The sequence below is a fragment of the Rhinopithecus roxellana genome, chromosome 8 (genome assembly GCF_007565055.1).
Source record: "Rhinopithecus roxellana isolate Shanxi Qingling chromosome 8, ASM756505v1, whole genome shotgun sequence".
NCBI lineage: Eukaryota > Metazoa > Chordata > Mammalia > Primates > Cercopithecidae > Rhinopithecus > Rhinopithecus roxellana.
This window is the reverse complement of record NC_044556.1, coordinates 66,610,247-66,632,289: the sequence shown is the minus strand read 5'-3', so window position 1 is coordinate 66,632,289 and position 22,043 is coordinate 66,610,247. Positions and strand designations below refer to the sequence as shown.

Genomic DNA, 22,043 nt, shown 5'->3' with positions numbered 1-22,043 from the left:
GCTCCTTTTGTATGCAATTTTCTGATTTTTAAAGCTTAAAAACTGATCTAAATTAAAGCAAACAAGCAATAACCACTCTGAATGTTAAACAGAGCATCAGCACAAAGTAACAAGCCTGTGAGTTCAGCAGTTTACACACAATGGTCCAGGCACCTAACTTTGGTCAGTCTCTTGGTCCTAGAGAGCACCCTGGCCCTGAAGTGACCCCACCACCAGCAGTGGGCTTAGCCTTGGAGCAGTAGTGGCCTCACGCCCTTGCATACATTGGGACCTTGCCATGCTTTGAGGTGGTGGGACACTGGCAATTCTTTGAAGGTTCCTGGGAAACACTAGGAGTCACCAAGATTAAGGTTTTCCCTACAACTTGCTGGAAATGAGGTTCAGATTAACAGCTGAGTTATGGAAAATGAAGGTTTGTTTTGGTTTGATTCTTTTTTTCCTTAAACAGTTGAGTTTGTGAGCTGAGATTCCTTCCCCCTTTAAGTGTGTCTGCTGGATTTGAGAAGTGAAAGTAGAGAAAGGAACAAATGTCATAATCACGGAGCCTATTTATTAAGGGCCCAAACTACGTCTGTGGACTTTTAATTTACACCTGTGTTAACACAGCCATACACAGACACAAAGTCATTGCCTGTTTCAATAAATATAAATCAAAATGATGTGGATATAAGAATTGAAGCCCTTAAACCATGAAAGGAAATTCACCGTAAAGCAGCTTAGAACAATTACTATTTGTTACTTTTTAGACCTTGGGCCGGCTTCTCAAAGAGAAACAATTCATTTTGATTCTGTTTTAACTTTTAGTAAAAAAGAAAAGGCACTGAGCAAAAAGTTCATCAAGCTAGAAAGATAATTAACAATTCTGGTTTTTTTCCGCCACTGCAGCCCATGTGATATTTTTATTTTAATATATGTATGAATCTGTGAATTATATGCATAATTTCTCTTAGCATTTTTTTCTGCTAAAAATCAGTTAAATGGTAGACTCTCAAAGATTTCATTCTATAGGCTATGATCTCACTTCAAAATAATCCAAAACAAAATAAAAGGCTAAGTCATTCAGAAATTTTTTCACCCACCAAGTCTCTCTTCAGAATTTAGAGTTACATATTTGTATTAAAATTTTAGCAGGCCATTCTTGGCTATGATCTCAACTGGGAAAGGAAGGTTGTCAAATATTTTTCAGTCCTGGGCTCAGGGAAGCAATGAAGAACCAATTACAAAATTTTTACATTGCAATTTGCTAGAATCTCTAGGGTTTTGGGACACAGAGACCAGAACTTTTTAGTTTCATAAACTAGTCTAGTAATATCCAACAGCCCAAAACTACTAGACCAGTACTATCCAATAGAACTTTCTCCAATGAAGGAAATGTTCTAGGTCTATAATGTTTAATGTGGTAACCACTTGCCTTATAATTAGAGTATTGAGCATCTGAAATGCAGCTAGTGAGAATGAGAAACTGAATTTCAAATTTCTTAATTTTAATTAGCTGTATTTTAAATTTAAATAGCTACATATGATTCATGACTACCATACTGGACACAAAAGATGTAGATAAAGAATCACAGATTATACATATTTGGTGTGTTGAGAATAGGATTTCCATTTTAACTAAATGAAGAAGAATGAATACACCTCCTATACATCTTAAAAACTGAAGAGTTTCATTGCTGTTTGAAAGCAGCCTTTCTCCAGGTCCCATTTGTTGGAAAGTTGATACATCTCTACTCCAACCACTCAACTCAATGGAGCTAATGTTGAAGCTCAGCACCACCACAGAAATCAGATTCCTTCCCCCATCTGTAGCATAGTCCAAAAATTACGTCTTAATCAGGAATATAGATTAAGAGTAATACAAAACTAAACAAAAGGAATTCTAGCAACTCTGTCATTTTTGTGTAATAACTATAGAAAATTAGAGCACACATTTTTATTTTAATTTGGCCAAGTGATTCTAATCAATAGGGAAATTCTTGAGAGTTCACTAAAATTAATGTTTACCATTTAAACTTTAAATAGTAGAGCAACTCTTGATTCCCAGAGGAATTATTCCACCAAGTAACGGGACTGTCCTTTAGAAGTCAATTCCTGAGAATGAATAGAACTAGAGTACATTTTTTATTCTCTTGCTTAAAAGAAAAACAAAACAAAAAACATTCCAGCAGGTGTGTTTTACAGTTTCACATACAGGAGTCAACTAAGCCTGTTTGAAAGGGTGAACATCCTACTGAGTTATTCTTTTCAGAGTTCCTCTAAGGCTGGAAGGGGGAATTAAGTGAAATTGTCAATCAATTAAATTAGACTGGTGTCACATACATACAAGTAGAATATGAAGAAAAATAGATATTCCTGAACCATTAAACACACACACATACATGCACATAGAATCACCATGAGATTAGGGTAATGATGAATTATTCATCAGATTTTCAAAGGAAAGGAATTACAGGTAAAAATAAATATGATCTTTAAAGATTTGTTAATTTACAAAACAGTTCGTTAGGAGACAACACTGAATAATGAAAGGGATTTGGTAGACTTTTAAAAATTATATTTCACTTTTTAATGTCTAAATCTGTGTGATTTTAGAAAAATCCCTTAACACATATCTGCTTCAGCTTTCCCATCTGCAACATGAGGATACATTTTCAGTGAAATATGTTGACAACAATTGCTTCTACAACAATATGTATATTTGCTTTATGTTTTACAAAACAAGTTTCTATACAAATACAAGGCACTATCATTACAAGAACAAATCTTTCAAATGATATGTTATTAAGGAATATAATTCATCTATATTCAAAATCTATCTGTATTTACATAGAAAATTGTTTTGTAAATGTAAAGTTTAAAATGAATCTTCAATATTCATTATTTCTAAGAATAAGATACAAAGTTTAAAATGAATGTTCATTATCCATCATGTCTAAGAATAAAATGTCTATTTTCGCTTGGGATAAAAGTACAAAATTCTTGTACTTTTAAAATGGCATTTGTATTTTTAATAGGAGTAATCTGATTTCTTGTCTATCTATTTGATGTATAGATATTCTTTTATAAAATGTTATAATATGCATTCTTCTTTACGCAGCATTTATTACTTTATAACAATGAATACATTTAGACTTGCAAAATTTATGTAGTGTGGCATTTTGAGCACCATAGGATAAGAACTAAAAGCTGAACAAAGCTCTTTCTGAGGTACTGGTCTTTAAAACGGAATCTGTTCATTTGTTTTCAAGGAATCTGTTCAGTTTTAGCCTATGAAGACTGTATGGTTGTGTCAACATCTTAAGACATCATCAACTTTCTATGATGATAACAAGAATTTAAGAATAAACAGTCTTTCTGCGTTTCAGGGGTGGGTGGGGAGCAGACTACATAAGACAGTCTTAACAAGCATCCTGTCAATAGAAAATGATTTTGACTTTTTCACAGAAATGCAAAACTATGCCAGGAAAAGCAATTTGCCAAACCCTACTAGGCCAAAACACTTGCAGAAGGGCACTGGGACCAGGACACAAACAAGAAGTCCAGGTCATGAGCCATGATTTCTCTGCTGCAGCTTTGCCACTGTAGCTGCTCACCACTCAGTGTCCTAAAGAGGAAAAGTTTTCACCAGAAACTCTCAGGGATGACTCAATACCACCTTGTTGACTGTCTATTATCTGACCAAGGAAGAAAGAATAAAATATATTTTGCCACGTTCTTCTTTGTTGACAAGTCATCTTCAGGAGCATATATTACTAGAAGATCTGGAGAGGAGAAAATGTAGGCTCTAGATTAGCTCTTTAAGACCCTAATTTTGGAACATTGGTTAATCCATTATTAGGTCTCTCTATTCTTCAGTTACTTCAATTGTTAGAGTGACAGGCTTGATTATGTCTAGGACCTCTTCCAGTTTCAAAATTCTTTGATTGAATAATTTAAAGCAGTACTTCTAAGTTAATTAGCCATGAATGGGTGCCAGACATCCTGATCCTCTTCGCTCCTGGGAAGTCAGCAGGAGCCCCTCTGGTTTATTCCCTTCAGCTCTCAGCCACCTTGTTCCTTTACCTTAGCATGGCATACAAATATGATTTGTCTATGTGTTCTGTGACATAAAGAAAAGCTAGCAAATCCTGCTTTTAGAGAAGTTCAGTGAACATGGTGAACAAACATTACCTTAACCAGTTATTGTTCTGGCGATCACAATAATTTGCACAAAACTACCATCCTACACATGAAGAGAGAAGAGGATCCATTATTTCGAAACTGCACATATAGCAGCAATCATGACAGCAACCACTGTTCCCTAAAGTCCACCATTAATAAAAGGTAGTTGCTTGGACTGTAATTATGGCATCCTTGCTACCCAAACTTGAAGCTTTTATGGGGCTTATGCAATTAACTACTTAAATGCATCGTAACACTTGCTTCTCTGACAGCAAAGTATTGATTTTTTCATCATTTTCAAGTCTCCTCCAGCACAAATAAATGTACTACAGTTACAGTTAATGCACTGTGTACATGCATTAAATGCTAGTGTGACAAAATTTATTATTTTGTGATATATAGAATAGAAGTCTGGTTTCTCAGAAAGTAGCATCACTGATCTAACATCAGTATGAAAACTACCATTGTCCTTGATCCTCCAAATTCTCCAACTTCCCAAAGCTAAAGACCTATTTTAATAGGATACTTAGGCTTTAAATTAAAAGGAGGGGACACTGAATATAAATTTTTATATATGTCAATGTGAGAGAAAATTTAAAATAGTCTAATAGAGAAGAAGGATACAGTTTGTATTTTCCTAAAGGTGTCACTGTGGGACCTATGGCAACTTTGTTCTGATGAAATTTGCCTATTTAATTTCTTTCCTTGCAGTTTTTTAGGGCACATCTGTCAAAATATTTTGCATACTAGAGTCTCTCTGATTCAGTCAATTTTTACATAGTTTGATTGTGTTGTTTTAATGACTTGTAGGATACATAGCACATTATAAAGCTAAAACTGTGTATTGAAAGTGTGATTTCTACATGCCATTTCCACATGCCAAAAAGGCCAGTAGAGCCCCTGGTAAAGTCGCATATCTAAATATAGATCTGGCCACAGAGGTCATCACATAGTTCACAAACAAGCCTTTTCCTTGGATATAACTACACACTACAAATTAAAGTTGGTGAGTAAAAAGCAGTTAATTTTGTTTTGTTAGAAATAATATCATTTTAGTTCTAGCATCTAAGACAGATGCCAGCATTTCACTCTGAACAGATGGTAATTCCATCTAATAGTGCATCTCTGTATTAGTAAGGTCTGTTGTGTATACAAACAGTAATAAACACTAGGTAAGGATCAAAATAAATTTTAATTGTTGACATTAAATTCTGGCAGCCACAGTTCTAAGGCTGCAATATTCCTTTTTCAAGTCTGTCAGATTTATTAATGCAGCAAAAGCTTTTCCAAAAGCTGCCAGATCCCGGTTCCAATAAAAACATGTTTGCACATTACCAGTTACCAGTCTCCAACCAGGGGACCTGTTTGCAGATACTGAAAGAATTCTTCAAGAATGCCTTGGAATTGGTGCTACCATCTATGTGATGACCAGCCAGTGCTTCTTTTCAAATGCCCCTGAAGGACCCAGCATTTAATTAAGAAGTTAGTATAAAATGTTATACCCAATTGTTACATTAGGGGTCATGGTATTATTTATCACAGCCACTTTCTTACCCTACTAAGTAGGGATCTCTCATCCAACTCATTTTCTTCAATTTACAGAGCTGGGTATTCCTGAACTTCTCTGAAAGTGACATCATCCTTTCATTTGTTTGTTTTGCCCCAGCCTGAAGGATTTCCCTGACAATCACAGGAATCATCAGCTGTGCTTTTCTATAGGCTTGCTGCGGATCCAGTGTGCCAGCAAGCACCGATTTGGTCTCATAATGCCTCCAGCAATCTGGTACTACAAGGAGTAGCCCCTATTTATTTTGAGAAGCTGCCATGTTAAAAAAAAAATAGCATTTAAAAAAAGCAGTTTGGCATTCAGGTGACTGTTCAATAACAAACATGCTTTGCAATCATATTTCTTTAAAAAATGGATGCATTTTTTTAATCATGAAAAATATATTGCTTCCACCATATGGGACAACCTACGACTCACCAACCGATTTAAGATGCGGCATATTGAGCTGACCATATGTTACAGAGCTGTTGAATGGCTGAGTGATTCATGCCCGTCACATTCTAGTATATCAATTAAAGCTCCTTGAAGTCTGCATGATTTGTGTCTCTGTTATTAAACCCTGCTAATTCATCCCACTTACACATCTGTTATAAATCTCTAGGAGTGCTGCATGATTCATGGCAATCTGTGAGCATGCTACAGCAAATTCTTCTCCTTGTAATTAACAGTAAATTGTTTTACTGCCATGCAATGAATTTTTCAGTTATATTGCAAATGAACTCCTAAATGTGCGGTTCTTTCCTAAGAACTGACTTATATCATTAGGCAATTAAAAAGTATTGCTTTGAACCAAAAGCTTTTAATCAAGAGAAATATAACTTAAACATTGCTTAAGAGCCATGGAAATTTGACACGTTGGTTACAAGTGTGAAATAATTTCTGTTGAAAGAGCAAAACAAACAAACAAAAAACCTTCAGTGTACTCAGGATTTCACTGACGCTAAGACACAAGAACTCCTGCCTGAAAACAATTGGTGGGACAAGTTTTGCCCAGATACTGTTTATCTCAGAAGTTACTTAAGTCATCTGTCATTACCAAATTTCTCAGACTACTTTACACTTCCTTCATTGTAAAATGGTACCTTTATTCTTGACATAAATAATTGGATAATTAGCCAAGTTGAATCATCAGAGGATTCCATTGCTGTTCAAGTGTTCTTGTCAAAGGTGAAGCAAATTCATTTCAGCTCGCCTTTGCAGCTCTTCGAAGAGGCTTTGATTTTTTTTCCCCACTTTCTTGGCAGCGGCCTCAGATTCATGAGTCCATGCATCAAGTCAGTAGTTTAACAACAAATGGAATTAAATTCAAAGAGGGAAACTAATTGAAGGACAGCAACAAAAGTGTTTGGTAATGTGCTTTTTAATATGGCGTGCCACATTTGCATGATAATTTTTCCCTTTTAGCATGGAGCAGAAAGTGACTAGCTTAATGAGGGATTATTGAAGACAGGAATGAACAAAATGCATTCATAACTAAGAACAAAGATTGTATTATGAAACAAAAACAGGCAACCTCAGAGAAGTAACTGGGTGATTGGTTTATGCATTATGAATAAAAAGGTAGAAAAAATATTTATATTAGTATTCACTAATGACTATATATACAAGATTGTTGTAATTAAAATTATAAATTAACATATTAAGAGTGCTTGTTTAATCACTCTGGCTCCTATTCACAAGGAAAAGACTTATGTACCCGAATGCAAAACAATGTGTGTTTTCAACCCAGCAGCAAACAGCCTATACATTTTACTTTGCATTCAGAAAGAAAATTTAATGCACACTAATTACTTGCTTAATGCGAGATGGACACTTCTAAGCTTGTAGTATGGAGGTCAATTTATGACAGGCAAGGGAAATATCACATTGTCCCTTCAGGAATGGATCTCCTAAAGTAATTTCTCATAAGAAGGGTTTAAACTAAACTCAATTTGCAATGGGTGGAAATACACAAATTTTCCCAGATTAAAAGGATAATCTTGAAGAAAAGTATAACAAGGATTTTAAGAGGGCTCAGTTCATCAACTCATTACTTTCATACACCCAGAAGCAACTCCAAAGCCATCAATAACACTGCTTGAAGATATGGCAATGGAGAGAGATGCAGCTGCTCCTGAGAGAACACCTCTCTCAAATCAGTTCTCAGACTTTGTCGCAGGTATCAAAACTAAAGAAGCAGCAATGCAGTACTCTGGATGAAATGTACTCATTCTAATCATTTATTTAATTGAAAAAAATGTTTAAAACAAGAGAGAGCCAATTATAATTCTCAAGCTTTTTAATGAAACAGCCAGATAAATCTTCACCAGTATCTTTTTGATTTTTGAGACTGAGATTTAAGGAGGCAACATATCTTTTCATGATTCAAATGCTTCTAAAAGGCTAATTACTACTTCTAATTTGTGGTGCTCTTTTTCAAAATTTTTGAATGGTCACTGGTCTCCTTTGATCTCTGATAATGAGCTCATATGAGCTATTAGACATAAGAGTTCAATTTCCCACAAATCCACTGGAATTCGTTGGAATAATATATACTCTCCAAATTGCAATGTTAATAGTAGAAAAAACAGAGCCGAATGAACCATCAAGTTGCAAGTCAACTTCTACTACTCTCCTGTAACAAAATTGTTGACCATTCCAAACAACCGGCCTTATTATAGGCCTACAGTTTATTTCTATGATTTAATGTCTATTTGTTCTATTCAGATGTTTTATTTTAGGAAAACATTTAGAAATGCACATTCATCTACTGAATAAGGAAAGAGGCAAAAAGGACGATGGACTTTTAATTTTTGGCTGGTATTCAAACAAAAGCAAATAAGTTTATTTTCACTGATCTGAGCAACCCGAAAAATGGTGTATTTTATAATAAACCCAACTGTAAGTAAAATTATTTTTCCATACTTTTGTCATACAAGAGACATTTTTCTGCTGGGCAGGTGAAGAATCAGATAGTTCTAACAAAATATATTAGGGAATTCGAAAATAAACATTTTTTTCCAGAAAAAAACACTGAAATAAATTTTTCTTTGGAAGAGAAAGTATTTTATATGGAAACAAAAGGTAATTCAATTTTTTAAAGAATGAAAATTGGGTAGAAGAAGAATTTTAGCTAAGAACAAAAAAATCACACATTTGACATTTACCATTATATCTCCTCCTGCCTCCACTCAGTCCTTCATGTTCCAGCTTCTGCTTCAACCATGCTACTTAGGGTGAACCCCAGAGAGTCACCAGTGACCTTGCCTCCATTTTAGGTCACATTTCTCCTGCTTTCCCTATACCATATGACACTACAGACAACATTCTCCTTCTAGAATTCTCTCTTCCCTTGACTTTTCTAATACTGCTTCTTCCTCTTAGTTCTTTTCCTAATTCTGACCATACCTCTGTTCACTTCACTCTTCCTTTCTCCTTCCTTTCCGAATAGAATATTCACTAAGGTGTTTTCCTTGGACTTCTATTTTGCTTTTTCTCTGCTTTCACTAATTGATTATAACCTATAGCATTAGCTCCCATCTATATGCAGATGATTACAAAATCTGCACCATTTTTAAGCCCCAGATTTGCAATTTCTGCTGCTGGATGGTTATAATTGGCATGGATGTGTTTCTATCGAATGATCAAATAAACTCATGAGTTTATTTCTCTCATATGTCCTTTGTCCATCTTTCCCCTTTTATTTAATGGCACCATCATGGGCTACAATATTTGCTATCATTGTACATTCTTCCCACTGCTTAACTTTCAGGTCTTTCTTCCTTGAAGTCACTCTGTTCCCTTCTTTTAATCTTCACTTCTACTCATCTGATTTACTCCCTTACTGCCTCTTTAAAAAAGTCTACCAGGCTCTATTACACCCTCTCTTCTAATCTATTGTGTACTCTACTGCCAGGAAAGTCTTCATAAATATCTGCTTTCATTACATTGGTACCTGGAACAGTGCCAGCTCTTAAAACAGAAACTAGCACAGGGTATGTGCTCAGTAAATACCTGCGAAAGTCTTTACCATTCTTTTATAGTTTATCTGAAATAGCTTTTAATGAAGTATCTACTCAGTCTCCCAAATCAAAATCATTTATCTTATTTTCTACCTTCCCATAGAATTTTTTTCAACTTTCTCACAGCCCTTAGCACACGTCACCATGGTGTTAATCCTACCTGTTGGATCTCAACTCCTTAACCTAAATGCTGGGTATAATTATCTTAGAATCCTCCACAGTGCTTTAAATAATAAGCCCTCAAGAGATGGTTCTGAATTGAGCATTCACAATAAAATGTAGTAATAATATATTTATGGCACATTATTCACTCTATATTGCAACCAACAAATGTAAAATTTGCTGTTTTTGAGCAAAGTTTTGAAATGTGCCTCTAATAATTCTGAATGACATACTTCTTACAGAAATAATAAATAATGCTTTCAGATTTTAAGCCTTTCTAAGCTTTATTTTCACAATACAGTCCTTAGTCTTAGAACTCTCCATTTTATATTTTATAATAATATTAGAAAATCAAAGTTGTAAAATAAACTCTCGTTGATTTTGATAACATTAGAAATTCCATAACATTTATACTGTGACTAATAAAATTGTTATATAATATTATGATAAAAATCATGACAATACATTTTTATTGAGAATGAACTGTGATGGGTACTGCTTTAAATATTTTACATGTATTAACTACTTTTAATCCTCATCAGAACCCTACAAAATAAGTTATGCTTATTTATAAATTGGGAAACTAAGGCACAGAGGTGAGATAATTTATATAAGGTCACACAGCTAGTCAATGGCAGAGCCCAGATTGAAACCCTGGCATTGTGGCTAACCACTTTTTTCACCTTACACATATGAATAAACTCTTATTTTTGTAAGTCAACTAACTTTCACATCACATGACTTTTAGGGAATATAAGTTTCCACTTTTATTTTTCAAGGATAAAAAAAGGAGAGGGAGGATTTGGAGGGCTCTGACTAGTTAGTTTTACTTCACATTCCTGCCAATGGACAGGAGTGGTTTTAATTGCCTCTCCAGTAACTAAAATGAGAGCTGCACAGAGCACCCAGGTACATCATCTTTTATGCAACAGGAACTTGCCACTGCAGCCAATGAGGATTAGCACAGATGTTGTCACTAATGCATAGGGCAGGGAGATTCTATTCTGTAGACATGTTTCCTGTTTTTCTATTCCCATCTCAGGATCCAGCTAGTTTCTAGGGACAGCATGTCCCTCTTCAGGTTCTTTAGCTTGCTTATACCCATGAAAAGGCAGACTAGATCTCATCTATAAGAATTATACTAATAACAGCTCTAGACACTATTGCATATGAGGTTCAGATGGGAGCTACCATGATATGCAGCCTAAAGGAGAAAAGATTTGGGTGGATATATTGTTATCAAAAATTTTATTGGAAGGATGATAAATTAGATTAACAACAGCCCCAAAGAAGTAGAATAAGAATGTCGAGTAGAAGTTACTAGGAGATATTTGCGATCAATCTAAGAAAACACATTTTGAAAGAGGTGTCTAAAGATGGTATAGCTTTGTCTGAGATGTAGTAGTTTCTGTAACACTGAAGGTATCAAACATGGGTTAGACAAACACTTGGGGGGGATATTACAAAGAATATATTGATACTAGCTATATAGTAACCCTAGATTATTTTTACATGTTTTACAACCCTGAAAGGACGTGATTCCAGTTTTGCATGACCACGTGCTTGGGATTCCTATGTCCCTTACTATAACACACCCAGTCTTCAGCCTGTGTTGTCTCCATTTATACTTTCTCCAACTTGCAAGAGTGATAATTATTTTAATTTTTGTCTTCTAGTCTGAAATTGTATCATTTTTCTTAAAGGAGATAGAGTCCTCCTCTGTTGTCCATATTCAGCATTCAGCAAACCTTTAATAATGCAGTATACAAAAACAGGCAGTTTTATAGGAGAAGAATGTTTTGTACAAGCTAGGTACTCCATAAATGTGTGCATACATCTGAAATGCACATATATAAAATATATAAAAATACAAAGAGTTCAGTTATAAATTTAGTAAACCATAATTTCTTAGAATTTCAGAGCCGTTTGCATTGACGAAAATTTTGAAAAAAAAAATAAATTACTTGGATGAGATCATTTGAGCTAAGCAATTTTTTCCAGAACCAGAAAAAAAAATCCTACATAATTGGACCTATTAATAATACGATGAAGAGATTTGGGGAGGAAGTCTAGGAAATGTTTTTAAAGGTAAACATGTGTTTTTGTAATATCTGTAATTCATCTAGAATGTCAACCTCCTTACACATGGACATTTCTTTAAAGATAACCAGGAAACTAAGCTTTTCTCTAGAATCAGAAAAACACTGATTTGGAAGTATATTAATGCTAAATAATTGGGTTTTATAGGTCTTACTAATACACATAATCAGGTTTGTATGAATCCAATTAGTCCTGAAGGAAGAAAGCACAAATTATACAAATCGTTTCTACTAAGATTATACTTAATAACAATTCTTTTATTTAAATTTTATTAACTTAAGGGCTTCTTATTAATAAAATAATAGATAAACATTTACCTATTTCATGAAAGCCAAATATAACACCAGGGCACACAGTAATTTCTAGTTCCCAGGGATCAGGAGTGAGTAGACCCAAGCCTACAAAAAATGTCTGGACTGAGGGAAGAGGTATCCTAAAGTCCTCATAAGCAGCTTCCTGAATGTTTCCCACGATTGTCAGGACACTGCTAGGACACAGGTTGGTAGCTAAGCCCTGGAGTCACTCTACAATTAATTATATTTCTATATATTCCTAGTTCTATATATTTCTATATATTTCTAGTTGTATATTCTATATATTTCTACTTGTAGAGTAGAGTCACTCTAAAACTAATTGTATTTCTTATTATGACACAGCTGTAACTCATAACTCCTAGGTACCTCTTGAAGTTAAGTTTTCGTTGTTGTTGTTGTTGTTGTTTAAAACTGTCAAGGTAAGAAGCAATCAGGGTTAGTGAGGGAGGAGAAGACAGCAGAAAAGACAAATATAAAGTCTCAAGTAGAGAAGGTGTTGAACATTACAGGTTTTCTTTTTTCTTGATAGGCAACAAATTTTTCATACCCATTAAAACTTGCTTACCTGCTGCTAAGGTCTGTCCTGCTCCTGAAGCACTGGTCACACAACCAACTGAATTGCAGAGAGTAATAGTAAACTCATATATCCTGTAAGGTTTCAGTCCTTCTACAATGTAAGATAGTTCTTGGGATTTAGCAGTGTGCAGCAGCTTCAAGGCAAAACAAAAAAGAAAAAAGAAAAAAAAGAAAGATAATAGGTAATCAGTGTGAAAATATAATCTTGGCAGTCAAAGTTCCATGAATTCAGACAGAGGGAATTATTGCCAACCACCATTAGGAAAAGGATTATTATTTTTTTTTTTTTGAAGAGTCTCGACAAGCCAGGATTTAATTGATAATTGTACAATCACACTGTTTTATGAGGTAATAATCCAGTTCCTGAGTGGATAAATGAGAAAACCAAGTTATTGCCTCATAAAGCAGCGTGGTGGTATGGTTATTGTCACCAATGGTAGAGATAAAGATGGTGACATTGTCATTGTTATCATGATAAAGTCCAAACAAAGCCATGGGGCTTGGTCAAAAGTAACCCAGAGCAGTAATACCCAGGCTATTTGATGGTGCTAGGACAGAAAGAAGTGTTGTTGCTATGTTAAATTAATACTATCATTTTCTTTATAAAAAAAGTCACAGAAGAAAAAGGGGGAAAAATAAACATTAGACATATTACTGAGCATCCACATTAGGTCAATTCTCAATCATCTTTCTTATATAAACAAGTGTATACAGATTAGATCAAACAGTTACATTATTTGAAATACTATCTTTATCATATAATTTCAAATGAAAATAGCAGATTTGAGCAAAGAAGACTGACAGGAAACTCACAGTCCACAAATAAATTATTAAACAATGAACTCTCAGAGTTGGTTCTGTCAGTATAATTTGAAGTGATCAAAAGCAACCATGTAAATTTGTTTAGGTTGTACGTACAAAGGCCTCTAGAAATTATATTCAGAAAATAAAGTCATTAAAACAGAGAGTATGACACTAACTGTGAGTACAAAACTAATTTTCTTAGGACTACTGATACATAGTCACATAAAATAATCGTCCACAAATATAAATACAGACAAATGTAAAGTTCAGTAACATTTGGAGTCGTTTTCTAGAGAACTTCTCTTTAGTGGTAAAATAAAATTCATTTGGAATATTTGCCTAGTTGTTGACTTTAAAATTTCAGTTCTAAAAAGCTGCGAGATTGGAATGTAGAATACAGTGTTTCAATAACGTTCAGAAATAAACATGGTTTTAAAGATTCTAAAACTCTAGGATAATTTAAACTTAAAACTTTTAAGCCATTTCCTTGCAATTACGTTTTGAAATCAGAAAAACATCAAATACCAAGTAATTATTTCTTTTTCTAATTCTAAAATAATTATTAATATAATGAAGACATAAACTTTTCTGTGAAATGTGATTTAAAATTTTCTAAGTAAAATAAGCTTGAACTGAATTAAATGTATGAATATTGCTATAATGTTCATCCCTTTTAGAATAATCCTGGTAGAATTCAATGTAAAGTTTTAGAAAATGGAATTGTTTTTAGGATAAAACACATTAAGCTATTTCTTATTTAATTTAGGAAGTACAATTATTTTTAAACAAAACATTCTTTGTAGCAAGAACCTGCAGTGACATAAAATAAGTAAGAAGAAATCTACACTAATATTTATTTTGATGGGCTTTTACTTCTCTACAGATGATTATTATAAATTACATTATTTTTAAAATACATTGTTTGCCCCAGAACTTGCAGCATAAAAGTATCACTTGGATAGACTTTGTCTTTGTCATGTACATACAGTCAATTTATAAGTCTTATAAGATTTATCTAATTGAAAGTTTTTCATGAAATAAGTCTTCAAAGGGGTAGGAAAAATGCCACAGCAGCTTGAACTCCCACAGTGAATCCTACATCATCACCACTTTTACGTATCCCCCCTGCCTCATTCTTAGGCAAAGATTTTGTACTAGTTATTTTTATAGTAGATTTTCCCCGGGAATTTTGGCTATTTATTTACAAAGATTATAACAAGATATACTCAGGTCAGTTCAGATACAAATTTAATCATTGAGAAGGTAAAAAATTGGACTTTGTTCTGCTACTTTTGATTTCATTTCCTTGAATAGAGAATATGCACTGGAGAGAGAGTTCAAAAGAGAATAAGGTGGGCCCAGTGCAGTGGTTCATGCCTGTAATCCCAGTATTTTGGGAGGCCGAGGTGGGTGGATCATTTGAGGCTAGGGGTTCGAGACCAACCTGGCAAAGATGGCAAAACCCTGTCTCTACTAAAAATACAAAAAAAAAAAAAAAAAAGTAGTCAGGTATAGTGGCGTGCACCTGTATTACCAGCTACTTGGAAGGTTGAAGCACAAGAATCACTTGAACCAAGGAGGAGAAGTTTGCAGTGAACCGAGATTGTGCCACTGCACTCCAGCCTGGGTCACAGAATGAGACTCTGTCTCAAAAAAGTAAAAACAAAAAAGAGAATAAGGTGATATATCTATGTCCTTATTCCAGTTCAGCCATAAGGAACAGCCTTTTAAATAACAACAACAACAATAAAAATATTTATTTTCCTGTCCCTTTAAATGATAGCTAGTTTATAAAGTATAATGTAGTTCCATACCATTAATAATAATCACTAATAATAATGTGTCAATATTTATCAGGCTCTTTAAGCAGGTAGGTGAGCAGAAAATGGTTTTCCCATTTCACAGATAAATAAAACCAGAAGCACAGAGATGTGTGATATGGCTAATAATTGGGAGACATGGAATATGAACAAACAGGTTGACTTCTAAGGCTGTAATTTTTTTTTTTTTTTTTTTTTTTTTTTTGAGACGGAGTCTCGCTCTGTGGCCCAGGCTGGAGTGCAGTGGCCGGATCTCAGCTCACTGCAAGCTCCACCTCCCGGGTTTACGCCATTCTCCTGCCTCAGCCTACCAAGTAGCTGGGACTACAGGCGCCCGCCAACTCGCCCGGCTAGTTTTTTGTATTTTTTAGTAGAGACGGGGTTTCGCCGTGTTAGCTAGGTTGGCGCGGTGGCTCAAGCCTGTAATCCCAGCACTTTGGGTGGCCGAGACGGGTGGATCGCGAGGTCAGGAGATCGAGGCTGTAATTTTTATAAATAATATTTCTCCCCTTATTTTTTTCTTAGAATAACTATTATGCTATGAGTAATAGATAAATCAAAACTGTATTTTACAAAGAAAGAATAGTTTATAAAGCCAAAGAATAGTAAAAACAACAAAATAAAACATCAAGTATAAATGAGATAAAACATGGCAAAGACCACATGGAAGTTATAACCAAATTTACCTTAAATCCCACGGTATACCAGATTGGTAGACTAACCTGTTTAAGTTAAAAGATATATATTATACCAGTTGTGTTTCATCATGAGATAGTTGCAAATGAGTCAACACATAGATTAATGAAAAATAAGTAATTGTAAATTATTTATCGGCTCTTCTTTTTCATCCAGTATACAAAATAAAATTGTGTGTTATACATGCGTTCTGTCCACTAAAAAGGCTTAGAAAAAAATGGAAAACCTATTAGTAGTGGATTATATAATGTCTCCCAAAAATTCAGAATGAGACTTTATTTGGAAAATGAGATACTTGCAGATGTAATTAATTATTTGTCATCCTGGATTTCAGGTTGGTTTAAAATCCAATGACTGGTATCTTTATGGGAGAAATGAGAGGGACACATAGACCCAGAGGAGACAGAGACACAGAGTAGGACTTGTGAAGACAGAGGCAGCAGATATTAGTTATGTTGCCACAAGCCAAGGAACACCAGGAGCCACGGGTAAGTGGAAGAGAAGAAATGTCTCCTAGAGCCTGTGGGGAACTCGGTCATACTAACACCTAAATTTCCATTGTTTTAAGACACTCAGTTTATGTTAATTTGTTACAACAGCCCGAGGACACAAATACTCTAGGGTACAAAGATCTGACCTCCTAACTTAATTTGAGACAAGTTAAGAGGGTCATTTCAGCTCCAGAACTACCCACAGAATCCGCTGAGGCTGCTTCCACTATTGTATCACAGTTCAGCTTCTTTGCTGCTCAATCCTACATACTTTATCACTTCACATTTGTTGTTTCTGAAAGTGCTCCCCCAATAACCCTCCTGTACTTAGTCTTCTACCAAGTGTCTATTTCTGGGGGAATTTGCCCTAAGACAGTCATAACAGGAGTGGCCCTAGGAATGAGACTCTGAAACGATAGTTTAGGCCTCCATCATCCACCCGCTGGTGTACAGTGATCTCATCACAGACAGCAGGTAGAGTACTGATAGTCCACAGCATGCCCTAGTGGTTCAATGCTGAAACTTCCATTAGTGGTGAACTGCGATGAGTTACCAGTAGAAGGTAATTCACTGGTTTGGTGGAATCAGTAATGATAAGGACTACTCTGGGGAAACTAGTAATTATAAGGACTATGCATGGATCTTGCTGGTTGCTATCAATGCACTGAAGAAAGACAAAGGAAATCTGAGGGTGATTAATCACCAATTTAAGACAAACTATAAAAGCCACCTTGACAGTATTCTTTCTCTATGTCAATAGCATCGTATTAAATGAATCAGATAAGCAGGAAATGGTAGGTATGCAGAGGCAAGACATATGTGTTCTAGAAGGTGGGAGAGCAATATTATGAAGATTAAGTCATCTGCCATATCAGTGAAGTTTTTAGGAGTTCATGTGGCCTGAGACATGCTAGGATATCCCCTCCAAAATACAGGACAAATTGCACCTTGCATCTACCACCACTAAGAAGGAAACAGAATGTCTAGTTGACCTCTTCACGTTCTGAAGGGAGCATGTTCCACATTTAAGAATACTGTTCTGAATAATTTACTGAATAATATGAAATGCTGCCAGTTTTGAGTGCATCCCAGAGTAGGAAAGGGCTCTGCACCAGGTCCAGCCTGTGGTACAGGCAGATCAGCCACTTGGGACATAATGTGTAGTAAATTTTACAGCACTAGAAGTAAGCATGGTGGGAAAAGATGTTTCAAGGCACATACAGAAAGAAAATCACAAGGCAGATAGACCCCAAGAGCTTGGAACAAAGACATAACATGTAATGGAAACTATATACCATTTGCTAAATGGCCCTAGCATGTTTTCAGGCCTCAGTAAAAACAGAACAACTTGTCATGGAACACCAAATAGTCATGCAGCTAGAGCTACTTTTTTATAATCTGGGAATTGTCTCAGCCAAGTCTTGAGGTTAGAAGGGCGCAACAGAAATGCATCATAAAATGGGAGTGGATGCCTGAGATTGGGTATAAGAGAGCCAAAAGCTGTAATACATTGTACAAGCAGGTGGTTCAGGCCCCCATGACATCTACCATTCTTATACTGGTGGCTCAACCTCAGCTCATACCTATGACCCATGGGAGTTCCCTTAAGAGATAAAAGAATGGGGGGGAAAAAAGCAGAGTTTAGTTTACAGATAGAACGTCTTGGTATGTGGCTGCAAGTCAAAAATGGTAGCTGTTGCTCTACAACCCTCATCAGAAATGGCCCTGTGAAACAGCAGAGAGAAGAAATCCTCTTAATGGGCAGAACTTCAGGCAGTTCACTTGCTTACATGTTGTGTGGAAAGAGACGTGTCTCAAGGTAAAATATTCCTGGACAATATGGCAGTGGCTTGGAAATATTGGCCAAGGGAATGCAAAAAGAAAGATGGAAGGATCAGGAACTAGGAATTCTGGGAAAGAAAAATGTAGCTAGATCTATGGGAGTAGGCATAAAGTGTAAAGATCTTTTTATCTTATGCTAATGCCAGCGAAGAGCATCTCTCTCAGAAGAGGCACTGAGCAACCAAGTACACAGAATAACTCGTTCAGTTGACATCCTTCCACCAGCTTCTGCTATTGGCCACCTGGATGCTGGTAAAATGGGCAGAGAATTGTATCAGCCACAACTGGAGAGAACAAGAGCCTCTCATCCTCTCGGAGTGCTATGTGTATTAAATGAATTGGTCCATGTACACAGTAAAGCCTCAGTAACTTTTAGCTATGATAATTATTCTTACTACTGCTAGCTGGAGGATGAATTACTAGAAGGCAATATGTTACTCTATATTCAAAACCTTGAACATATTCGTAATTCATTTTGATGTAATCTGTGATAAATTTAATTCTTCGGATTTTTTGAAGGAAGTAGAAATGTGTAAGAAATGTACATGTAAGAAGTTTTTATCAATGTTATTTATATTTCCAAAAGAATTAATACAATACAATATCAACTGACTGTGGACTGGTTAAATAATCATTGTGTGTCCAAATAACATGATAGTACACAGTTAATGAAAGTCAACTTCCTGTAAAATATTTAAGGATACGTGATAAATGCAAAAAGCAAGTCTTGTGAAATAAATTCTACCAACTTAGTTTCAATATATGGTTATACCAGAAAAAAACAAGTGACATACAAAGAGGGTGGCTTATACACATAATATTATACTTAAAAAATGCCCCATTTAACCAATATAGAGGGAGACTTCGGTCACAGAATTCTGCAAACTCAAAAAATGTCCAAATGAAGTCCTAAGCCAATTCTGAAAGGGCACTAGTTAAAAATAACAATACCTGTGAAAACACCACAGGAATAGACTGCTGAAGTGATTGCTCAGAAATCATATTGATGTCATACCCCACAACGTTTCCTCTTGTAACATTATCTGCTGGCTTCTCCCAGGAGATATTGAGAGAGTACGAAGAGAGTGGAACGACTGAAGGAGGGATCATGAATACAGGTTCTATCAATGAGAACAATAACAACAGCATCAAAACAGTGAATGCCGTCCCTATATATTTTCAAACTGAATTCACACATTCATTTCGGTTTCTGAAATACCTTGTACCTTTTAAAATATTCTGCTTTGAAAAAGCCCAAGAATATGCTGGTATATGTCAAAGGTATTCACTTTTTTTTTTTTTTTTTTTTTTTTTTTTTTTTTTTTTTTTTTTTTTTGAGACAGAGTCTCGCTCTGCCGCCCAGGCTGGAGTGCTGTGGCCGGATCTCAGCTCAGCTCACTGCAAGCTCTGCCTCCCGGGTTCACGCCATTCTCCTGCCTCAGCCTCCCGAGTAGCTGGGACTACAGGCGCCCACCACCTCGCCCGGCTAATTTTTTTGTATTTTTTAGTAGAGACGGGGTTTCACCGTGTTAGCCAGGATGGTCTCGATCTCCTGAGGTATTCACTTTTTTAAATGTTACCTGAAAGTATATTCTCCATCTTCATATTACCAGCTCCTTTCTATTTACAAAATAAAAATCTCATAGGAATTTGCTTGTGTTCATAAAGATAACTAATGGATAGTTAGATAGAAAATTGTAAGTCTTATGGGTATCTAAAAGAAGTCACAAAAATAGAATATCTCAGTTCAAAAAGTTCAGAAAAATGCATGGTGATGTAATGGATTTCCCACATAGGGAAATATGTCATTGAGCCAATCCAATTCAGCTGGCTGAATATTATTCTTCAGAAAGAAGTAAACCTAAAGCGTCCTAAATAACCCCAATGAATGTCTCAAAGTTTTTGTTAACTTTTTATTGAAATGTTCAGGTTACATACACATGCATTTCCCCTCTGCCACTCTTGAGCTCTTTACAAGGATTTTAAATGTGCTAACCAAAGGTGTATTATCAAAGGAACTCATTGCACTTTCATTAGTTAGTGACCCATAAGATTACAAGGGCCCAATATTGCAGTTTTACCCATTACTTTTCATTTCTGACCTTGATTTTCCCCTTCCAGAATGCCATGCCTCATCACTTGTGCTATCATGGCTCTATTATTTGTCCAAGATGGCTGGTCATCATTAAGAGATGCTCAAGCACAATGTGTATTTTATTCATGAAATGATTCCCTTGGACATCAACCTAAAGCTACCCTCATCCTCCATACTCCTAACAGGTCAAGTTTAGATCAGGACTTGGGTTTCTTTGATATCGACAGATTAAACACATAACAAAAGTATGTTTTTTTCTTAAAGGCTCATGAAATTTGAAGTGTTTTTAATATAAAAAATAAAGTGGAGGATTAAAAATTTTTGCCTTAATGAAGATACTCCAGAAAATTTAGATATGTTGTCCTCCTTCCTTATCATCATGCCAACTGCTTACAAGCACACTTGTGAATTATAGATTTTGATGTCCAGGATTCTGTCATTATATATATTCTAGTACCTGAACTATTTATTTTGGAAAGATAAATAAAAACCAAGACAAATTTGTGGAATTGGTTGACTGTTATCTCTTTCACTGAACATAAATTATGCTGTATATGGAGCAAGATGAGACATGTGTCCAATCCACTTCAGGAGTGGAAACCAAATGCTATTTTTGACAAACATTCCCAAAAGACTATAACTATAGTTAAGCCATTTTCGCCCCATGAATTAATAACTAAAGCATTTACTTTTGCCCCCTAAAACTTACTGCAAGTACTTTATGACCTTGAGTTGTTTATGTAACAAACCCATATATACGAAAATTTTCCTTGGTCTGTGGAAGTTTCTAATTCTTGCTTTTCAAAATGTACTTTAGCAGTACTTTGACTTTAATTTGAGGAAGCACTTGCATTCAGAGGTTTTAAAAGTAGAACTTAAAGCATTGATACTTACCTGATTCTCCCGTTCTTTCTGAGACCCAGGCAGAAGACACACTTCCAGCCATATTCACAGCTAAGACACTAAACTCATACTTGGTATATGGCTCCAAGCCAGTGATGGTTGTCATTGTTTGAGGAGGTTTTAATGCATTTTCATTGGCCGATTCTCCAAATGACTGAGGACTGAGCCAGCCACTGCTCTGAAAAACTCGACTTTCCTCAGATGTGGTTTCTTTAGTAGATCTCAGTCTTCTCATGTATAGTTCATATCTTATAATTATTCCTGGAGAAGTTAAATAGTGAATCTAGGTAACTCATCAGACAAAGGGGGTTACCTTAGGAGTATGGTAGGGTCAGGTCATTTAAAGAGTGCTGGATTTTCATTATCCTTCTAATTAGATTACTGTCAATTTCCTTAGCATTCAAAATGTAGTGATTTAGTAGTTTTGTAATCTAGATGATAGGTACATAGAAGACAACAAACTGATGTGTAGATGAATGTATAATATACTATTAAAGGCATATGCATAGGG

The 22,043-nt window shown here is 35.4% G+C and overlaps 1 protein-coding gene across 1 annotated transcript in view; it reads right to left on the bottom strand.

Annotated features, from left to right (window-relative positions):
- Window positions 1-22,043, bottom strand: part of USH2A (usherin) — an 825,608-nt gene that overhangs the window by 573,454 nt on the left and 230,111 nt on the right. Inside the window, exons 17-19 of the mRNA XM_030936493.1 lie at window positions 21,524-21,793; window positions 19,486-19,655; window positions 12,871-13,015 (exon numbers count right to left, since the gene is read on the bottom strand). Of these exons, the coding sequence (XP_030792353.1) occupies window positions 12,871-13,015; window positions 19,486-19,655; window positions 21,524-21,793 (585 nt within the window). The remainder of the gene's footprint in view (window positions 1-12,870; window positions 13,016-19,485; window positions 19,656-21,523; window positions 21,794-22,043) is intronic.